The sequence below is a fragment of the Lucilia sericata genome, unplaced genomic scaffold (assembly GCF_015586225.1).
Source record: "Lucilia sericata isolate MDLA Ls3-8-SP2 unplaced genomic scaffold, ASM1558622v1 Contig000556F_arrow, whole genome shotgun sequence".
NCBI classification, from domain to species: Eukaryota; Metazoa; Arthropoda; class Insecta; order Diptera; family Calliphoridae; genus Lucilia; species Lucilia sericata.
Genome location: NW_023994566.1, coordinates 176,140 through 198,142, shown reverse-complemented (window position 1 = coordinate 198,142; position 22,003 = coordinate 176,140). Strand labels below are relative to the sequence as shown.

At 28.5% G+C, this 22,003-nt stretch overlaps 1 protein-coding gene across 5 annotated transcripts in view; it reads right to left on the bottom strand.

Moving 5' to 3' along the window:
* Positions 1-20,759, bottom strand: part of LOC119606171 (serine-rich adhesin for platelets) — a 33,443-nt gene extending 12,684 nt beyond the window's left edge. The window contains exons 1-4 of one of the 5 annotated variants that reach the window (XM_037959576.1): positions 20,483-20,759; positions 18,955-19,272; positions 5,259-6,205; positions 1,969-4,835 (exon numbers count right to left, since the gene is read on the bottom strand). In XM_037959576.1, the coding sequence (XP_037815504.1) occupies positions 1,969-4,463 (2,495 nt within the window). In that variant the 5' untranslated portion in view covers positions 4,464-4,835; positions 5,259-6,205; positions 18,955-19,272; positions 20,483-20,759. Of the gene's footprint in view, positions 1-1,968; positions 6,206-18,954; positions 19,273-20,482 lie in introns of all 5 variants that reach the window. The other 4 variants (XM_037959572.1, XM_037959574.1, XM_037959573.1 and 1 more) reach the window with 4 other exon arrangements.
* Between the last annotated feature and the right edge of the window lie 1,244 nt (positions 20,760-22,003).

The following is a 22,003-nucleotide window of genomic DNA, read 5'->3' as shown; positions in this document are numbered from 1 at the left end:
CTGCACTAGAACTGAACTAGAACTGAACTAGAACTGAACTAGAACTGAACTAGAACTGAACTATAACTGAACTAGAACTGAACTAGAACTGAACTGAACTAGAACTGAACTAGAACTGAACTAGAACTGAACTAGAACTGAACTAGAACTGAACTAGAACTGAACTAGAACTGAACTAGAACTGAACTAGAACTGAACTAGAACTGAACTAGAACTGAACTAGAACTGAACTAGAACTGAACTAGAACTGAACTAGAACTGAACTAGAACTGAACTAGAACTGAACTAGAACTGAACTAGAACTGACTAGAACTGAACTAGAACTGAACTAGAACTGAACTAGAACTGAACTAGAACTGAACTAGAACTGAACTAGAACTGAACTAGAACTGAACTAGAACTGAACTAGAACTGAACTAGAACTGAACTAGAACTGAACTAGAACTGAACTAGAACTGAACTAGAACTGAACTAGAACTGAACTAGAACTGAACTAGAACTGAACTAGAACTGAACTAGAACTGAACTAGAACTGAACTAGAACTGAACTAGAACTGAACTAGACTGAACTAGAACTGAACTAGAACTGAACTAGAACTGAACTAGAACTGAACTAGAACTGAACTAGAACTGAACTAGAACTGAACTAGAAACTGAACTAGAACTGAACTAGAACTGAACTAGAACTGAACTAGAACTGAACTAGAACTGAACTAGAACTGAACTAGAACTGAACTAGAACTGAACTAGAACTGAACTAGAACTGAACTAGAACTGAACTAGAACTGAACTAGAACTGAACTAGAACTGAACTAGAACTGAACTAGAACTGAACTAGAACTGAACTAGAACTGAACTATGAACTAGAACTGAACTAGAACTAGAACTGAACTAGAACTAGAACTGAACTAGAACTAGAACTGAACTAGAACTGAACTAGAACTGAACTAGAACTGAACTAGAACTGAACTAGAACTGAACTAGAACTGAACTAGAACTGAACTAGAACTGAACTAGAACTGAACTAGAACTGAACTAGAACTGAACTAGAACTGAAATAGAACTGAACTCGAACTGAACTAAACTGAACTAGAACTGAACTAGAACTGAACTAGAACTGAACTAAAACTGAACTAAAACTGAACTAGAACTGAACTAGAACTGAAATAGAACTGAAATAGAACTGAAATAGAACTGAACTAGAACTGAACTAAACTGAACTAGAACTGAACTAGAACTGAACTAGAACTGAACTAGAACTGAACTAAAACTGAACTAGAACTGAACTAGAACTGAACTAGAACTGAACTAAAACTGAACTAGAACTGAACTAGAACTGAACTAGAACTGAACTAGAACTGAACTAGAACTGAACTAGAACTGAACTAGAACTGAACTAAAACTGAACTAGAACTGAACTAGAACTGAACTAGAACTGAACTAGAACTGAACTAGAACTGAACTAGAACTGAACTAGAACTGAACTAGAACTGAACTAGAACTGAACTAGAACTGAACTAGAACTGAACTTGAACTGAACTTGAACTGAACTAGAACTGAACTAGAACTGAACTTGAACTGAAATAGAACTTTCAGACTCTGAGCCCGATTATAAAACCGAAATACTTTCTACACAAAAGTTCTGGAATCCATTTTATAATCAATTAATTTTATTCGAAATTGTTATCCTTAAAACAATTTCTAGTAAAGCTGTATAATGAAACAGTTGAGGAATTTGTTACTTTATTTGGTTCATTTAATAGAACATTTAATCTCTCGAATTAAAAATGACTAGACCTTCTCTCAAATGATAAAATACTACACTTTCATCAACTAGTGATTTTAACGATTTTCTTTAATTCCAAATTTAAAGAACTCAAATTGATCAAGCATGATGAGCTAACTCAAAAATATTAAAGATTCCAACTTAAAAATGTATAAGTATGTATGTAATAAAAAAGCACTTACTTGACTTTATAATACTCCGTTGATTTGCGCGACATTGAAGATTCATGTAATTTACGTTCCATTGACTGGGAACGAGAATTAGGAGCACTTTGAGCTTGTCGTACTGCCGAACCGCTTAAACTGCCACTCGTTGAATTGTTCGTCAACGTACTGTTTGCAACTGCTGAAGTTCCGCCGGTCGTGTGTGGCGTAATAGTAGTCATACTATTACTATTATTAGAAACTGTAATATAATTGTTGGATGAAAAGGAACCAGCCGTTATATTTGAGGAAGCTGTTGCCGCCAACGCCGTTGGGTTAGTCGCATTACTGTAATGATTAGGAGAAGACTGTTGCTGCTGTTGATGATGACTTGCGGGAACTACAGCAATATTTGCTGCTGCCGCTGTCGTTGGATACAGTGTATATTCTCGTGGGGATAATAAAATATTTGAATTATTATTGTTGCTGTTGTTTGTTTGCATAATGGTATTTTGTGGAGCAGATGAAGTTGGAGGTGGCAACATATTATTGTTGTTAGTATTACTGTTGGAACTCAGCGATGGTGAGGATGCTGCTGATGGTGTTGTCGTTGATGATTTTGTTTGAAAAACATGCTGCTGTTGTTGCTGTTGATATCGCTGATTACTGAATGATTTCTGGGACATACTTTGCAATATTCGAGCAGATAGTTCATCTGTCATTTGTGTACCATTTACCATCATTATATCATCAGTTAATAAAGATGAAGTTGAAGCTGCTGTTGCAGGCGTCAATGATGTTGTTCCAGTTGACGTAGATGTTGAAGAAGTTGCACCAACAGCTGCACTAGCCGTTGTTGGGCTATAAAGATGATTACCATCTACTATATCATAATTTTGTAAATTTTGATATTGTTGCTGCTGCTGTTGTTGTTGTTGCTGATGATGGTGTTTATTATTGAATTTCTGAGGCTGCTGCTGTTGTTGTATAATGGTACCTTGAGCATTTACAAATTTAATATTACTATTGCTGCTAGCTGTTTGAAATTGTTGCTGCTGCTGTTGTTGTGTTTGTTGATTAATACTTTTTTGGTGCAATTGAGTACCAGGCGGTAATTGAGCTGCCACATTTACCGATTGTGCATACTTTGAATTGATCTTATTAATTTTCGTCGATCCCCCGCCACCGCTATTCTTATGATGATTTATATAGGTGGTTTGTGGCTGTAACTGTTGATGTTGTAGCTGCTGCTGCTGTTGAATTTGCAAATTATTTTGGCTATTTGACTGTTGATGTGGTAACGTTGCTATTGTTACAGCGCCAGCGCTGTTGAGTATAGCATTATTATACTGTTTAACAAATTTCGATTTGCCGCCACTGCCCTTTGTTGTATGATGCTGTAAAGTCAATTGATTGATATTTTGCGTTTGCTGTTGCTGTAGACTGGGAGTTTGTGTTATAAATGTTTTGACTCCTTGCGTCGTTTGCAAATTGTTCATTAATTTCGTAGTAGCCGTTGTATTGTTACTGTTATTCATACGTAATGTTCCAGTTGTTGTTGACTTCTTAATAATATTGCCACCACCAGAACCTAAAGCAGTTGTTGTTGTCTTAGTTCCAACCGTGTTGTTGGTAATAAATTTCTGAGGATGTTGTTGCAGTACCATTGTTTGTGCCGTTGCTGTATTATTCGTTAAAAGAGCAACATTGCTGCTGTTGGTATTTGAGTTGGCATTTCCACTTTGTACTCGTGTTGTGGTCAACATTTGCATATTACGATTACCAGCAGTCATATTGATTTTCTGTTGTCCCATAGCATTGGTCTGTTGCAAATATTGGGTACCAGCTACTGAGGATGTTTGTTTGAGGGTCGATCCCTTGTAGTTACCCACATTTGCTGTGGCCACTGTAAACTTTTGCTGTTTACCGCCCGTAGCAATGCTACCACCAGTCGCTGAAGTTGTATACAAGTTTTTGGCATTGACAAAATTGATTGTTTGTCCTGCTGCTGGGGACTGTTGATGACTGCTAGCAATAATTTGACCCTGTGCAGTAGTTTGCTGTTTGGACAATACAGTCAAATTACTTAATAGAACTTTAGAGGTGGTTGTTGTAGTGTTTGCATTTTGATTAGTTGCATCAATGATCATGTTACCGGTGGTGCCATCAGTGCTGACAATTTTGAATATTTGCTGTTGGTTGATAACCTCGCCTGTGGTGGAAATCATCATATTGCCTGTGTTGTGATTGTTGGCAGCTTGTTCTAGAAATTCTTCAGAAACTTGGATCATATGGGCCGTCGGCGTAGGCTGTTGTTGTTGCTGCTGCTGCTGTTGGTTATGATGGTGTTGCGTTTGATGATGTTGTATAGATGAAGCAGCCAAATTGATCTGCTGCACATGTTGCGGTTGTTGATGCAGATGATGTTGATGCTGATGATGTTGCGGATTTGTGGTGGTGGCTGTGGCGGTGTTTGTATGAGAGGTATGCTGTATTATTTGTTGCTGTTGAGAATATTGTTTAGTTTGCGGCATGGGCACGGTTTTTAAGGTTTGTATGTGTAAATTTGGTTTATTTAACGAAGTCGTTGATGACGACGACGTAGACGAGGACGAAGACGAAGACGTCGAGGATGTGGACGATGTAGAGGACGAATTATGAATTTTACGCCCGATTACTACACTGCCTGATCCTGCTCCTAATTGCAATTGTTGTTGGTGCTGTTGTAGTTGCTGATGATGGTATACTGTACCATCCACCACAATTGTTGAATGTTGTTGCTGCTGCTGCTGTTGTTGTTGATGATGATATTGTTGCTGTTGTCGTTGCTGCTGTTGATTTTCATTAACATCATAATATTCATAATATTGTATTTGAGTTTGTTGTTTTGGTTGTGCCTGTTGGGTCTGTTCTTGTGGTGGATGAAGTGAAGAATTATTAACTGTATTAATAGTTGTTGAGGAATTGTTGATTATTGTACTAGATGCTGAAGATGGTTTCTCAACTACAATTATACCCGAAGATGGCAAGGGCATTATTTATTTAAGAAAAATTACCTAAACTTGGTCTTTTTTTGTATTTTTTATTAGTTTTGGATTATGAAGTTTTCTTTGATATGATTTATCAAAAAATACTTCTCCAGAATAAGTATTATTTCTGACAGAGGTTGGTTATTCTGATTTGTAAGTGTTTTTCTTTTAATGTTTTTTATTTATTTACAAAAATTAAAAACTCAACAAAAATTGTAGTAAAAAGGTTTTAATTTGAAAATAAAACGTAACAAACAACAAAATTCTAGCAAAACTTTTTTTGTTTTTGTTTTTACTCACTTTACTTATCTTCTGATGAGGAGAATGTGACCGACCTACTGCTAGTTGAGGCTGGGTTTTTTTGCTTTCTATCTATCCTCTTTACAGTATTTTGGTATTTATTTTCTTTTTTTGTTTTTTTTTTACAATAAATTTTTTAAATGAAAAACTGTTATTTTGTTATTAATTTTTCTTCTTGTTCATTCATTCGAAAATGTTAACATGTTTTTTTTTTCTGTTTGTGTTTTTCTTTTTTTTTTTTTTTTGTTTCTTTTTTGCTGTTTATTATCACTTAACTGTTATCATCATTTTTTGTAATTGTTATCGAAGTATTTGTTGCAATTGTATTAAATTGTTTCTTATTCTGATTTTGTTGGCGGCCAATATTTTGTTGTATTGTCGTTTTTTCGTTAGTTTCCTCCAGTTGATGTTGTTGTACATAAAGTGGTGGCGGGCCCCCAAAATCATGGGGGCTTAATTCAAAACAATAGTCCGTGATATTTAGAGCTTTTAAATTATGTATTAAAAGTTTTGATCGTTGAATATTCTTGGACAACATTACATTATTAGCCATTACATTAATCAACATTACTTTGGTATTCAGAATTTTTAATAGTTGTTGTCGTCTACTAATATTACGATTTTTATTATAATTTTTATTTTCTTTATTATTTTTATATTTAATAATATTTATTGTGTTATTTCGATAACAATAATAACGATAATTGCGGCGTTTGTTATAGTTTAAGGGCCGTTTACGTTTCTTAGGTTTCCTTTGGAAACGTTTAAAACAGCTATTGTTATTTGTTGATTCCACGATCGTTGTTTGCTTTAACGTTTTCTCACTCAAAATTATCGTGAAGATGTTTTGATTTTCGTTTTTTACTTTTATTTTTATATAATTTTTTTCTAATAATTTTATATTTTTAATTATATATTTCGATTTATATCGTTGTTTTAATCACAAACTGTAAAGAGAAGAGAGTGAAATGTAAATTAATAATTAATACAATATTTATTGTTATATTGAAATCTTAAACTATTCACCTTAATCTTATGACATTAAAACTGTGTAAGAAAACTTTATCAAGGGAAGAATTAAAAAATTATATATTAATCTCTAATTTTTGAAGATATATTAACGATTTTTAGAAATATTCACTTCGGATATGTGAAAAACTGAAAAAAATATCCCAATTTTTCTCTTGAAACGTTAAGTTCTTTTGTACCACATTCGAGCCGTTGTAACAAAGCGAACACAACTTCCTTTACAAAAAATTTAATGTCGTTTGAAAGCTATAGATAATGGCTTAAAAATTAAACGATATAGCGAATCGATTCAGATTTGAATCACGATAACTGTCCAAATATTTTCATTGAATCATTAAATTAAAGATATAAGAAAAAATTCAAATAAAAGCGCCAAAGTTAATTTGTTTACTCTAAAATTTGTATTACAGCTGTGGGCTTTTTTTTCTAATTTTCGTGAAAATCTAAGATAGAGTGTTATGGATATAGTCACTCGATATAGAGTATTGAAAGAAACTATTATAATATTGTAAAAAAGAACATACATAAAAATTTATTGATTCCAGGTATTTAATATATAAGTAAAAAACAAGAAGACAACAATAAATGAACAATTGTTAAAAACAAAACATAAATAAAACAAGTACCTATATTGTAATAAAAGAAGAAATAAAAAAACAAGATTAAAAATAAAGCAATTTATTGACAATCCAAGTTTTTAAAAAACACAAATAACAAAGAAATAATCAGATAATTTTTGCACAAAACAAACTCGTAAAAAAACATATACATTTCAAAGGAGAAGGTGGAACATATAATAAAAACAAAAAAATGCCAAATTTCAGAGATTACATAACAAACAACCCAACCGAGCGAAACAACTACCAACATCTTCCATATAGTAGATTGTACCAACGAATGAATAGTGTAAGTACCAAAAAAAACGAATGGAAAAAACAACAACAACAAATATAAATACCAAACTACAGGAACATACAAAAGACTAACTGACTCTTGTGACTATATAAAAGTCCCTGTAGCAGAGTTAGAGTAGATACAAGATACTTGTACGACGTATAAGTTAACAAATTTTTTGGTTGATGCCGCCGCCATATTATATACAATTTTTATTGCAATTTTCAATACTAACCAAAAGTTCTGCATACAAGAAGAAGAAAAAAAACAAGAATTGCCAAAAGAATTAATAAAATGATCGAAAAATTATTACTTTTAAAAGTTTACACAATATATGGAAATATTTTTTACTTTTGAAAAATATTAATCTTTTAATTATTTTTTTCTTGTATATTATTTTTTTTATTTTTTTCTCGGGAACTTCAATCAATATGTAACTACACAAAAAAATATCTGTATGTACTTGATTTACAATTTTTCTTTACATTTAGTTCGTGCATTGTATGATTTGCTATTTTCTTTTTATTTCAAATAAAAAGCGCATACTCAATACAAAAACAAAAAAATGTAATATAAGAAAACAAATAGAATAGAAGTAAAAGTACAAAGCTCGAGAGAAAGAGAGAGAGGGAGAGTAAGAATCAAGTGAATGAAAGAATTGGTGGTTAAGCTTCAGACACTAACAGAATCTAGGAATACTAAACAGAAAATCAACAAAAAAGAACCAAAAGGTATTTTGCAAGTGGAACAAGAAGAAGCATATACAAGTAGGGAAAGAAACAAATAATTTTACCAAATACAACTCTGACAAGTCTGTGTAATTGCAGAAAAGAAAAAATTACAAAAAAAAAATACTTAAAATATTACCAATGTGTGACCAAGATGTTTAATCAATTTTACTTTTATTAGGATTGACAGTTATTATAATTAGTAGATTTCAAAATGTTTAACATACCTTGGCATAATGTACAAATGTTTTCTACTTTTGGTTTTCCTGTTTACAATTTCCATTGCAAATTTTATAATAAATTAAGGAAATATTCATTCAAAATTTAAAAAAAATCTTTGTAACAAGACAAAAAAATGTTCTAGGAAAGGTTCAGAGGCAATGGGATAGATTTCAAAATGTTTAACATAATATTGCCAAAAGTTATACAATGAAGAACTAATGGGTTTGGAAAATTAATCTTTCTATTGATAACTATTAATTTCCAAGTTAATATCTAAATCAACCCTAGAATGCTAATTCTAGGTAGAAATTGTCAGTTGTGCCACTACCATGGCATTTTTTTACATGATTCTGCCAGTCCAAGCACTTTAATCAAGTACCCAAAGCTTTCTAATCTTTGAAACATTCCGAAATACAAAAACACCACTTCTGTTTACAACCAATCACAGAGTCTAACACAAATAATTAAATATTTTCTTATTATAATTTAAGGCCACCGTTGAAATAAAATAACAAAAACACACGTTTCAACGACTATTAGATCTTCGCTCCGAAACGACTCTATTCTGAATCCACCAAAGATTGTCAACTCATCTCAAGGCACATGAAATGTATATGGGAAATGTAAAAATGTCGAAAAGTGAATTATAATCTGTTAATAACTCCGGTTCCCGACAGACTCAATTTTTAACTATATTATTTGGTAAAAGATAAAAAGGAATATCTTTATTATTTTCACTAATTCTCTTTCCAAATTAAACCATACTAAGATATAATCCGAAAAAGCCAAAACAAATCTTGTTAAAATTATTCGCCAATAATATTTTCTTTATTTTTGTAACAGAAATATATATAGTTTTTCTAAAATTATTACATTCACATTACAGATGTACAACATCTGCGTCATAAACATTTGTCGTTCTAATTATCTAATTATAAACTTATTATGAATAATCGTTTTTAATTTGATTTCAGTTGCTAAAATCAATAATGATTCCACTTCTCTATGCAATTAATATATAAAACCCATATAAGCAAATAAATAGTTACACGTTGCAAAGGAAATACTTCATTGAGATGATTTTTTTAGATTTTGTTTGCAAGCTTCTTACTTAATCAATGGATGTTTTGAACAATATTTCTAAGCAAACATTAGCGCTAACTGGTATAGGGTTAAATCATATATTTGTCTTTTATTGTCATAAAATTTAAGATCCACTGCGTCTACAAAATAGAAAAAAAATGTACTTTTTTGTTGTACTAAATATAAACGCCATCATTCTATATTGACAATTTTTCATGGTAATTTAATTTTGTATTGAAAAGAATATTATTTGTTTTTTACATTCATTTACTTGTCTCTATTCCCAATTTGTATATGCCATTTTGTTTGTTTTTAATTTTACCTTGTTTTGTGGTCAATAATTTCGAAAATTCTTTAATAAACTATTTGTTTGACAGAAATAAAGTTCTCTCCCAAATATAAAAAAAAAGAAAACTCAACCAATAAGAGAGTAGTATTTCTTTTTTTTTTTATTAGAATAAAAGAATATTCTCGTCTATTAATCTCCCAAACGTTAGAAATGAAATGTACACAAATATAATATAGTAAAAAAATTAAGTATAATGCATTTTTTTACATTTTTTATAACGTATTGATGTTTTTCTGTACTTTGTTTATATACGTTTTTCTTCTTTTTTCTTATTATTGATGTAAAAAAAATACAAACGTTAAGCTCTCTTGGCAAACGTGAATTGTTTAACGGCGGGACATTGAGTGGGGGACGTAACAATGATGACTGGGTTGATAAATTCGCATATACATGTAGTTGTTTTATTCTTTTCATCGTTGTTGCAACCAATAGATAGATACACAGAGATTGCACTTTTTGCTGTTTATTTTTCTGTTTTTCTAGATTGTACGTTAGTAGTGTGAATAGTTTCAATTATTTTATTTTCTTTTTTTTTTTTTGCAAATTTTATTTTGTGCTCGATATTCTTTTAATTTTCTTCTTTTGATTTGCAATATGTATTTTGGCATATTTACAAAGTTTACTTAGACAACACTATATACCCCCGATGCCAAAGAAAATGCCTCAAATTTGGTGTAATGAAAAGACCGGGTTTTTATACTAGTCAAAATATACATTCTGTTTTTATAAATAGGGGATTTATAAACATTCTTACTAAAAAATGTAAAAGTCGATTGTCTAGTCTAAAGACTAGTCTATTGTCTAGTTTATAGACTATCTAGTCTATGGGCTAATACATATGAATATTGTTTTAAAACTGGTCCATTTTAAAATCTGTTACGGATGGAGTAAATACTATTTGATGGGATCATTTAATAATCAAGGTAATAAATAAAATAGTTAATATATTGATTAGTTTACTGACAGTTTTAATATGAAAGAGACAGTTTTCTTCGTAGTTTTATAAATTAGCAAGAAAAAATATGAAGATTTGGTACAATGCGAATCAAAAAGTACAACTTTTCATGCTGTTTTGTACAATTTCAATATTGCCATACCAAACAACAGAAAATGTCACTATTTGCTATCAAAACAATGAATGTTTTATAAAAAAGAAGAAGACAGCTTTGAGTGTAATATGTAAATAAATTGAACAGTTTTAGAAAAACTAAATTAAAACCAAAAATTTGATGATCTACCCCCAATTTCGCCACCTCCAGTTATCGTTTAACTGGTAGTTATTCTTCAAGTTAAAACAATTTTTGTATGAGAACTGTCAATATATTTTAAAGTTAAAAAATAACTATACATTGTGAAAATGGGAGTTAAGGTCTCAATATTTGTATAGTAAATTAAAAATAAATTAATTTAATGTTTATTTTCTTAAAAATTGTATATATGTTTTGCATCAACTATTCTCTCCCTCGTTCTTGTCCAAGTTTAATCCACCTTCTTTGGCTGCTTAAACTAGCAAACAAAATTAACAAATCAAGTACTCAAAAAAACAACTTTCGATGATTAATTTTAATTTAAAGCTTAAACTATTTGACAAATTTGCTAGCCCTTGCAAATATACTACAAAAATTTTATCGCTACTAAAACTCTAAAAATTTACTTTTAAAATGATATAACTTTTTGCAAATGAAGTCTTAGCTTTTTCGCATATATGCCAATCGCCTTGCAAATATACTACAAGAATTGATATCCGCTCAATTTAAATCACAAATTTTTTAAACTTATCTTCATATTTCCTTTGCATTCTAATACGAAAACTATTTTATTTTTGTCGTTGTATGTATTATTTTGTTAAATTTTTATTTTACTCTATGATAATTTTTCTTGTTTGCATTTATTTATTATTCTTTCTTTTGCAATTTTCTTCTGTATCCCTCTTTGTATACGTAAAATACAGTTTTTTTTTCAATATTTCATAGCGACACTAGAGTCTGCTTGCTCTGTCTTGGATTGTTTAGTTGTTTGATTGTTTGAATAGTTGGGTCTTTTGATCGGTCGGTCGGTTGGTTGGTCGTACGGTCGGCAGTTTGGTCTTATAGTTCGTAGCACCCAAAAAGTGAATGCACTAATTTTGCCTTGGCACTCGTCATCTATTCAACGGCAGCAGCAGCAAATAACAAACAACACTGCAACAATAATAATATTTTCAGTTGAACGTCGTCTATTTCATTTATGTTATGGTGGTATTTTATACAAAAAAAAAAAAAAACTGTATACGTGATTTTTTTTATAAAAAAAAATACACAAATTTGCCTACATTTCTATTAAATATATAATCATATCATTTAATACAAATACAATTGCAAATTGCAATTACAATAACAATACATTGCTTTTCATTGCAGTTGCACCGCAACAAAGTGTAATGCAGACAACAATACACAATACTAGTAGTTAGTACTTGCTAAGCTGCAGCAAAGCAAATAATAAAGTAAAAAGTGAAATAAATCTATTTTTGCTTAAGTAGTTGTAATAAAATACCACCTTATTTTCTGCCATTTTATTGTTGTTATGATTTTATAAATCTACATATCGGCGGCGAGGGCAGTTATATAGTTAATTTAAATTTAAATTATTTTGAACTTTAAGGGTTATTTGTATGGTATTTATATTTTAAAACATGTTTACATACTAATTTGTTAATTTATAACTAATTTTATAAAAATAATGAAAAAAATATATATAAAAAACATAAATAATTTACCAATTTTACTAGTTTATTTTATTTTTGTGTTATATAATCTAGATATACTTATAAACAAACAAATTTACTATATTTATATATAATTTCTAGTCTACTAAGTTTATTTTTCTATTCATATTTCTAAGAAACTAACTATTTTTCTAGTTAGTTATTTACTCCTCTAGCTATTAGCTTCACAACGTTGACTTTTTTCCTTCCTTTTTTGTTGTTAATATTTTTCAATAACAGCCCCACCATACAGACCAACCTTGTAAGTTTCTTATCCTTTTTTCATATTTATAGTGTATATTGTACTTACAGTTTGTACTGTTGGTTCTCTTGCACAGTTTAAGGTGGTCATGTCATTTATTGATTGTTTACAAAATACTAACATAGAGAGACGACTGCACATCCACATGAAGAACGCAGGTTTTTTTTTATTTTTATACATGTAAATATTGTTAGCCTAATACTATATCTTGATAATAAAATGTCTGGGTAAAATGTCAGTAAAAGTTTTGCATTTGCGTCACTCATATAATAGTTGTTAATATCACCTTTTGTTCTGAAAGAATGTTTACATTTTGTTTTTGTGTAATTATTTTTCTTTTCAATTTGAGTGAAATTGTTCTTATAACAAAAGTAAGTAAAAAAAATCAATGTTTTAAATTATGTATGTATATTTAAAAGAAAAACTATTTTCGATAGTATATCTTTTCTCATATGGAACTTTTATTAACTTAGGGCGGGTTTTTGTGTCGAATACTAAACTTGAATTAATAATTAGATTAGTTATTCTAAAAATAAATTTAATCTAATATTAATCCAATATGATGTTTTTGAGTACAGTATTGTCAAACTTAAATGACAGAAAATGTTTACAATTGCTATCAAAATAATGAATGTTTTATAAATAAGAAGAAGACAACTGTGAGTGTAATATAAAAATAGAAAAATTATAGAAAATTTTGAATTTAAACTAAAAAATTGATAATTTAAAGCTTCAACTCTTAATTTTTTGACAAAGTTTAATCTGCCTTCTTTAACAGATTAATCTAACAAACAAAATTAATTAATCTAGTACTCAAAAACAACATTCTTAGATGAATTTTCATTTTCGTCGCTAATTGTTAACCCGAAAAATAGCTCTTAAAACGCCTAAGTTCTAAACAAAGTAGAGTTAGATGCTAAGGAAGTATGTACTTGCTCAATCAATATTATCAATTCAGGGAGTACTTCCAAATCCAAACTCAAGTTGCATTAAAAATATTTTCAAATCATGAAAATAATAAATATTTTCTTATAAATATCTTTAAAATAATGAATTGTAGAAAAGTCTTAAAGTATTAAAACACTTTTTAAGAGCTTTTCTATTAATTTAATTTTGCTTCAAGGTTTTCTTTGCCTTAGGTCAGTTAATATTATAAAAATATGATAAGAATATTTAAAAAAAGATTTTCTAAACACTTAAAATTATAAAAATACATACATACAATTGAAAATAAAACTGATTGGAATGTAACGACAATATTCAGATTAGCAGGATAATGACAAAACTAATAGAAGAACAATTTATATTATGACCAGCCAATTGTCGTAATTTAAAAAAAAAAAACTTATTTATATAGTAAACCCAAAAATTAAATATTTATTATGATAAATTCATTAATCCTTATTTTTCAATAAATTCTGAAAATGTTGTAATCAATTAATATTCCACTACAAAACTGTAGTTACATCAAATGCAAAAAAAAAAAATATTCAAAATCGTAAATAAATTAGACGCAATTAAACAAATGTCAGCCAATACAAAATGTGTATAGAGTATAAAAGTTTTAACACAAATGAAAAACAGGGTGCAGCCTAGTTTACTAAAAACAAATGCAAAAAAAAGTATTAAAAAACTATAGTTGTATGTACATATTTGTAAATGTTTATAAAAAACATCTATTTGCTTATAGTAAAAAAATCACAACTCTTCATATGCAGGTAATATAATTATAATAAAAAAAAACAAAATAAATATATAAATATGTACTATAATACTGATATATAGTATTGTGAATTATAAATTTCTTTAAATGAAAATCAAATATATAGAATGTTCTGCAACATTGCGCCATCAAACAAATTAAAAGCAAATTTCAAAAAGTTAATTTTATTCTCTATTCATTAATTAATATTAATAATTTTTTTTAATGGATTAGTTGTCAAATTTGCAAACAGTAATTTAGAATTCAAAATTGTACAGACTGTTATATCGAAAACAATAACAAATACTTTTATTTGCTTTTTTTAATAAAACACATTTAGAAAAATAGGCCCTCAAGGTTGGGAGAGTGACAGAAAGATAAAGCATCGATTATATTTTTTACAGTATTTAAAACTATTCTCTTTTTAAATACTTGCTATAGTAAAGATCTTCAAATGATTGCTAAAAATATTGGACACACTTTTATGAGCGAATTATTGCCATGTGTGATTGCTTTAAAAATTGTTTCTAATGGGCAGGTCTAAATACAATATAAATTAATGTAGTGTTCATTAGGGGCATAACTTTTATTTTGATTTTAAAAATATGGTAAAAGGCATAAGAAATTATAACAAACCTACACAAATTGAAGGCTACCACGTGAGGAGTCCCCTTTTTGGTTATGCCCCTAATGTATACAAAAATATATAATTTTATTTTTACTCTTTTGTTTTGCAATTTCTAGTTCTTGATCTTTTTGTTTTTGTTTAGTGAGGTAGGGTAGTAGTACATGAATGTATATAAAATACGTCAAGCATCAAAAAGTCTATTTGTTTATACAAAATGTGGTTGCCGGGTTTTATGTATTAAAAGAAATCACTCAAACATTTGCAAAAGAAATGTCATTTGTAAAAGAAATACGTATATAATTAATTAAACAAAAATACAAATTTATAAATTCATACAAATTAAAGAATATTAGCCTCTAATGTTGAAATTTTATATTTTTTAGTAACTGCAAATGTTTACAGTATATAGATAAATAAATAGATAATTGTTGCCACCACTTGGTTTTTAGTGGTTTATTATTTTTTTTTTATTATTTATACTACACAACTATTTTCTCTTGTATTTTACTATGGAATGCGGTATTATTGTATATTGATTGTACTAATAGTTTAGTTTACAGAGTTGAATTTTGCTGTTTCTTATTGCTGTTCAGCTTATTTGTTCATGTTTTTTATATCATTGATTGTTGTTTATTAGTGATATTTGTGTAAAAATACCCAGCAGTATTGGAAGACTGGGACAAATTCTTAAATTTACTTAACGTTTATGATCGAAAACCACTGTTGTAAGAAATTTTCAGTTGTTTTTGATTAATTAGTTTACTGGTTTAGGAGACCAATGAAGGTGGATTTAACTTAAATAGGAAATGCCAAGATGTCATTGCTGATACAACAACAAACACAAAAATAAATTAAATAGTTTTTTTTTATTATTTATATATAATTTTGGTCAATTGTAATATTTTTGTTATAAATAAATTTTTTTTCTTAAGTTTTTTCGGTTTATTTTTATTTTACTCTCACAGCTGTCATCTTCTTGTTTTATAAAAATATCCATTGTTTTGATAGCAAATACTGACATTATTTATTGTTGTGTATGGCAACACTGCAAAGTTTAGACTAGTACTCCAAAACAGCAAAAATATTTACTTTAGATTATATTACTTTTTTGATTAATATGATAATTAGCAGTTGCAAACACTGGAACTAGTAATGTGACAAACATTTTAGAAACCCATTCTGTGATAAGTAGGTATTAATGCTGCCAACTATTTCTCAATAAAATTCCAAACCAGAAATGGCTGAAAAATAAACCTATTCCACAACTGTTTTAAATAAAGGGAACGTTTTTTAAAGCTTTTCTATAAAGGAACTCGTAACATAACAGATTCATAGATGGAGGATCTACTGTATAACGCTTCCACAGAATTAGCTTTAAATTATCAAATATAAGAACTAGTACAGACTATAATCATATACATATCTAGAACTAGTAGTGGTACTATGTAATACAATTTTTCCCGTATTCAATACAAATTATACTTTTATATGATTTATTTTCCATTACTTTTATTTAAGACATGTAAAATCTTTTACGAGTTTTGGATATCAAATCCCATCACTTTAAGGACTTTCTATTTAGATTCTCAATTTTAGAGCAATAATTTGAAATAACTACTAGTAATATAATCAAATTCTAAAGAAAACGTTACATATTTTAAAGGAAATTTAGTTGTCTGTACAATCTGAAATCCTGCTACCATATCTTCTCACACAAATTATCAAACCATAACAAGTCTACACAAAATACTTGGCCATACAAATGTAGCTAGGTACTAGATTATATCTCACTTTTAATCAACATTGTAGAATCTATTATGAGATCGAAAGGAGAGGATTGAGTCTTTTCTCTACGTTTTCAATGTTTTTATGAGGAAGTCTATTATTACACATACGAGACTGCTTTTTACAAGCTTCATGGTTTGATTATTAATCGGAAATTGACATACCCCTCCTGTGAGGTGGGTCAATATATTATTTGTTTGGTTAATTTAAAGATTTTAATCTATGGATCCTAGTAAATAGAACCTTCTATAAATTTAGTCTAAAAAAATCAATGATGTAAAAGAAACCTCTAGCATATGAACGACAAATTTAAGTAATTAACGGCGATAAGGTCTAATCGTATAAGACTTTATTAAACCTGTACTAGTTAGGTATATAAAATATCTAACGCTAACATAATCCACTCGTTAGTTGAAAAATATCGAAAGTCGAGAAAAAAATCTACTCTAAGGTACATACTATATACTACACATACAGAAAAACGTAACATCCATATATACTGTACGTACATGAATGCATATAATAAAAAAAAAATAAATGCAAAAAAAATTGCACCAGCAAAATGGCAAGCTTCTTGATTTAACATTTATAGGATTGGCAACTCATAAACGAGGAGACATAAAAAGAACGAACGAACGAACAAACACATAGGAAAGAACAAAATGAAAAGCAAAGCAAAGAAAAAATAATCAAAGCACATACACACAAAGAAAAAGTAACCAGTTTTACAACTTTTGCTTTCGATTCAAAAGAAAATATAAAAAAATAATAAGAAGAAGTACTAACACATAATAATCGCTAAGCTTATATTCTATTCTTCTTTTAAAGCATAGAAAGAGAAAACTATACTAATGAAATAAATGAAAATTTAAGCAAAAGCCCAACTTTTTTACAGGTTAAAACGAAACAGCTATATTATCAGTGTGAAGCTTTTTTCTGCATATTATACGTATGTATATAAACACAAAATAGAGATTTGTGCGACAGACAAACTTAATCATAGAGGAAACAAAGAAAAATAGAAAATAAAATTTTATATTAAAACAAGAGAAGAATATACCAAGTATTTGGTAGAAAACTTTTTTAATTATAAATAACCTTAATTATATATAATAAAAAAACACTACATATTTATTTTAAATACAACAACAAAAATTTAAAGAAAACCTGCTAAAAATAACCTCAATATTATATATTTTAGAAAAAATGCAATATTTTGATGTATTATTCTTATGACTCATGACATTATATTAGATACTATATACATATGTATCTATTTTTATCAGTTTTTCAATTAAAATATAATTTTCTGTTATTTTGATTGAAAAAAGAATAAAAATTGAATAAAATTTGCAAAAATACAACACTGCGCAAGTCACCAAAAACAGTAAACACGTTAATTAATATGTATGCATGAATGTATTTTACAAATGTAGAGGTAAAAGAAAACAGAAAGAAAAAATCTAATGTTGCCATACTTTACTAAAAGAAAAAAATCGATAAGGAACAAAATATCAAATAAAATTATATTAATATTATATTAACGGTATATTATAAATTTATTTAAATTTATATAGTTTATAAAACTCTATCAAACGGTATGGAATTTGTTAAGCAAAATCGCCAGACACGCGTTTCACATACATTTACATATTGTACATATTCATGAAAGACGCCATTTTTACGAATCAAATAAAAGGCATGTTGACCAATAAGTTTAAGAAAGAGACAACTAATTTAAGCGCAATGAAAATTTCGTTAGATGGAAAGAGACAAATATAGAAAAAATGGCTACTCGATGATTTAAAACGTAGTAAAAAAATATTTCGCAAAATTTTGTATTTAAAAGTTAATTTTGTTAAAGAAATATTAAAATATTTCATAAAAAATTTATCTCCAAGTATAGTTGAACTTTATAATTGTCATTTATATAAAAATTATTTAATATTTTTAAAGAAATTCTGTATAAATTAAGGATTCTTTAAAGTGAATATTGGGAAGAAGAAGAAGCATATATATTTTTATTCAATATGGCGGCCTGAACTTTGACAAGTCAAATTGGGAAAAAAAAGGAAAATTACATATAAGAACATTTAAATTATATTAAACTTACGGAAATATTAAAGGAAATTGTTAATTCTTAAATTTCTCTTAATTTAGCATTAATTTACAACTAAACTTATTTAACAATTATGATTTTTAACCTATATTCGCCAGAAATTACTGCAAAATCTGCGAGAAGAGTTAAGAATAAGTGTAAAAACTTACCATTTTTGTTTGTTTTGATAATGTTGTTATTTTAAGCCATTTGTTTAAATTTTTTAGCAAATTTTATTTGCTAACGTGTTATTAGTTAAATATTTTTCACACACACTCAATTCTGTTACAACTTAAGACGTAATTGCGAACAATTAATATTTTATTTTTTTATTTTTGTATGTATTTCTTCTTCACTTGTCACTTGCTTTCAAATAGTTTTTCAGTTTTTGAAAACTATATACATGGAACTCCTCTTCACACAAAATTAATCCTTTCACTTTTTTAAAGTTAGCTTATGTTTTTTCTTAATTTTTTCCATTGAATTCACTAGAAAATTTAATTATTATTTATTTAATGAGGAAGAAAAAATTGTTGGCGCGACAAAGGTATAATAAAATAATAATGTACTCCACACAGATCTATTTGGTGGAAGTGGTAGTGTTGTATAGTAGTTTCCTTTTTTCTCTCATGTCGTCTTCTTTTTCTACTGCATACACACTACTTTTTGACAGCCAGAGTTGTATTTTAACCTAACTTTTCACATTCCCTTTGGTGGTTTAAATCTGCAGCGTGTTGCCATATCGATAAAAGTGTTTGAAAGAAGAAGCAGTAATAGAAGTATAAAAAAGTAGAATGAAAACAAAAACAAAATAAAATTGAAAATTTTCAATTTTTTGCTTTGATATTTTATTCGTATTCGTTTTTCCTCTTAAACATTTTTTTAATAAATTCACCTAGGACAGCCATCAACCCAACTAACGAGCGAAGCAGCCATCTCTTATGGTCTGCTGCTGCTGATGTCTATCCTTGTGTATGCCCCTCCCCCCCTTCGCGTTTTTTTATATTTTCTGTTTTTTACAACAAACACAAAATATTTAAATGTAAATACATATATCATATATGTACGAATGTAGGTACGTACATGTACCTATTCGTATGTAATTGAGTATATACACAGAAATATCAAGATTTTTTATATAGAATTTTTCAGGGCTTGATTGAATTGAATGTGTGCAAGTGTAAGACGAAAATATTAACGTGTACTAATATATTATTAATTCTAGTTTTTAGAAGAAAACTTTCTAATTTTTATGCATTTGACGTCGTCGTTTTAATCTGCTCCCTCATCGGGTAGAAGTAGAGGAAAATGCACTAAATTTGCAATTGGTTTTTGTACATTCAGCAGACGACAAAACAATATATAATAGATTTAATAAAAATGCCCACGTACATACAAAAATATTTTGTCATTTCAATTACACTTTATAGAACCAACACCGAACAACAACCAATAATCAAAATGTTTAAAACAAAAATCTGTCATTTCTTCTCATCCTCATTTCTATATGTATTAAAAAATATACACAAATTTATATATGTATATATATAGTATGTATGCCTGTATATATTACATATATTTGATTTCATTTCTATAAAACACTATAATTATTAGAGTCGCTCGACCGCCCCCCCTTTCCTGTGCCCCATCCGTAAAATACTTTGTATTATTATATTATTTTTCTTCTTTGCACAACACCTTTTTAAAATAATTTTGTACTTCTTTATCAACCAACAACATACACACACTATCACATCGACTTACATTTTGTAGTTTTTTTTATTTTTTGTAAGTTTTTTTGTTAAATATTTTTTTCACTTTGTTTTTATTATTTCTTTTCGTTTAATTTGTTTAAAATTCATTTATTTTTTTGTGGTTTTAATAGTTTTTTTATTCACTTACATTTTTTCCATTTTTGGAGCAAAATGTGTGTACAAGTTTTTCACGTACGTTCATTCGAAGACTGCAAAATTCAATAAATGGCGGCTCTTCGTTGAGTTTGTTTTTTTCTTTTGCTGTTGCTTTCATCGTTAATTTTGCATATTTCTCTTCGCCTGCCTATTCGTCGTTAGGTTTTGGCGTTTAAATCCAATTAACTTGTAGAGCTGCATTTTTTGGGAGTGCCAAGCTTACCACTAGCTGTATTTGTTAATTTACTGTTAAACAAATAAAGACAACTTTATCGAAAGGAGTAGTTAAAAAAATAAAAGATTTTCACTAACTAACTAACTAACTAACTAACTAACTAACGAACGACTAACTAACTAACTAACTAACGAACTAAATACTAACTAACTAACTACCTAACTAAACGAACTAACTAACTAACTAACTAACGAACTAACTAACTAACTAACGAACTACTAACTAACTAACTAACTAACTAACTAACTAACTAACTAACTAACTAACTAACTAACTAACTAACTAACTAACTAACTAACTAACTAACTAACTAACTAACTAACTAACTAACTAACTAACTAACTAACTAACTAACTAACTAACTAACTAACTACTAACTAACTAACTAACTAACTAACTAACTAACTAACTAACTAACTAACTAACTAACTAACTAACTAACTAACTAACTAACTAACTAACTAACTAACTAACTAACTAACTAACTAACTAACTAACTAACTAACTAACTAACTAACTAACTAACTAACTAACTAACTAACTAACTAACTAACTAACTAACTAACTAACTAACTAACTAACTAACTAACTAACTAACTAACTAACTAACTAACTAACTAACTAACTAACTAACTAACTAACTAACTAACTAACTAACTAACTAACTAACTAACTACTAACTAACTAACTAACTAACTAACTAACTAACTAACTAACTAACTAACTAACTAACTAACTAACTAACTAACTAACTAACTAACTAACTAACTAACTAACTAACTAACTAACTAACTAACTAACTAACTAACTAACTAACTAACTAACTAACTAACTAACTAACTAACTACTAACTAACTAACTAACTAACTAACTAACTAACTAACTAACAAACTAACTAACTAACTAACTAACTAACTAACTAACTAACTAACTAACTAACTAACTAACTAACTAACTAACTAACTAACTAACTAACTACCTAACTAACTAACTAACTAACTATGTATTAAAGATGGCCAATACTCCGATATAGTGTATTTTGGCAAAATTCATACATTTATGAATTGACTTCAT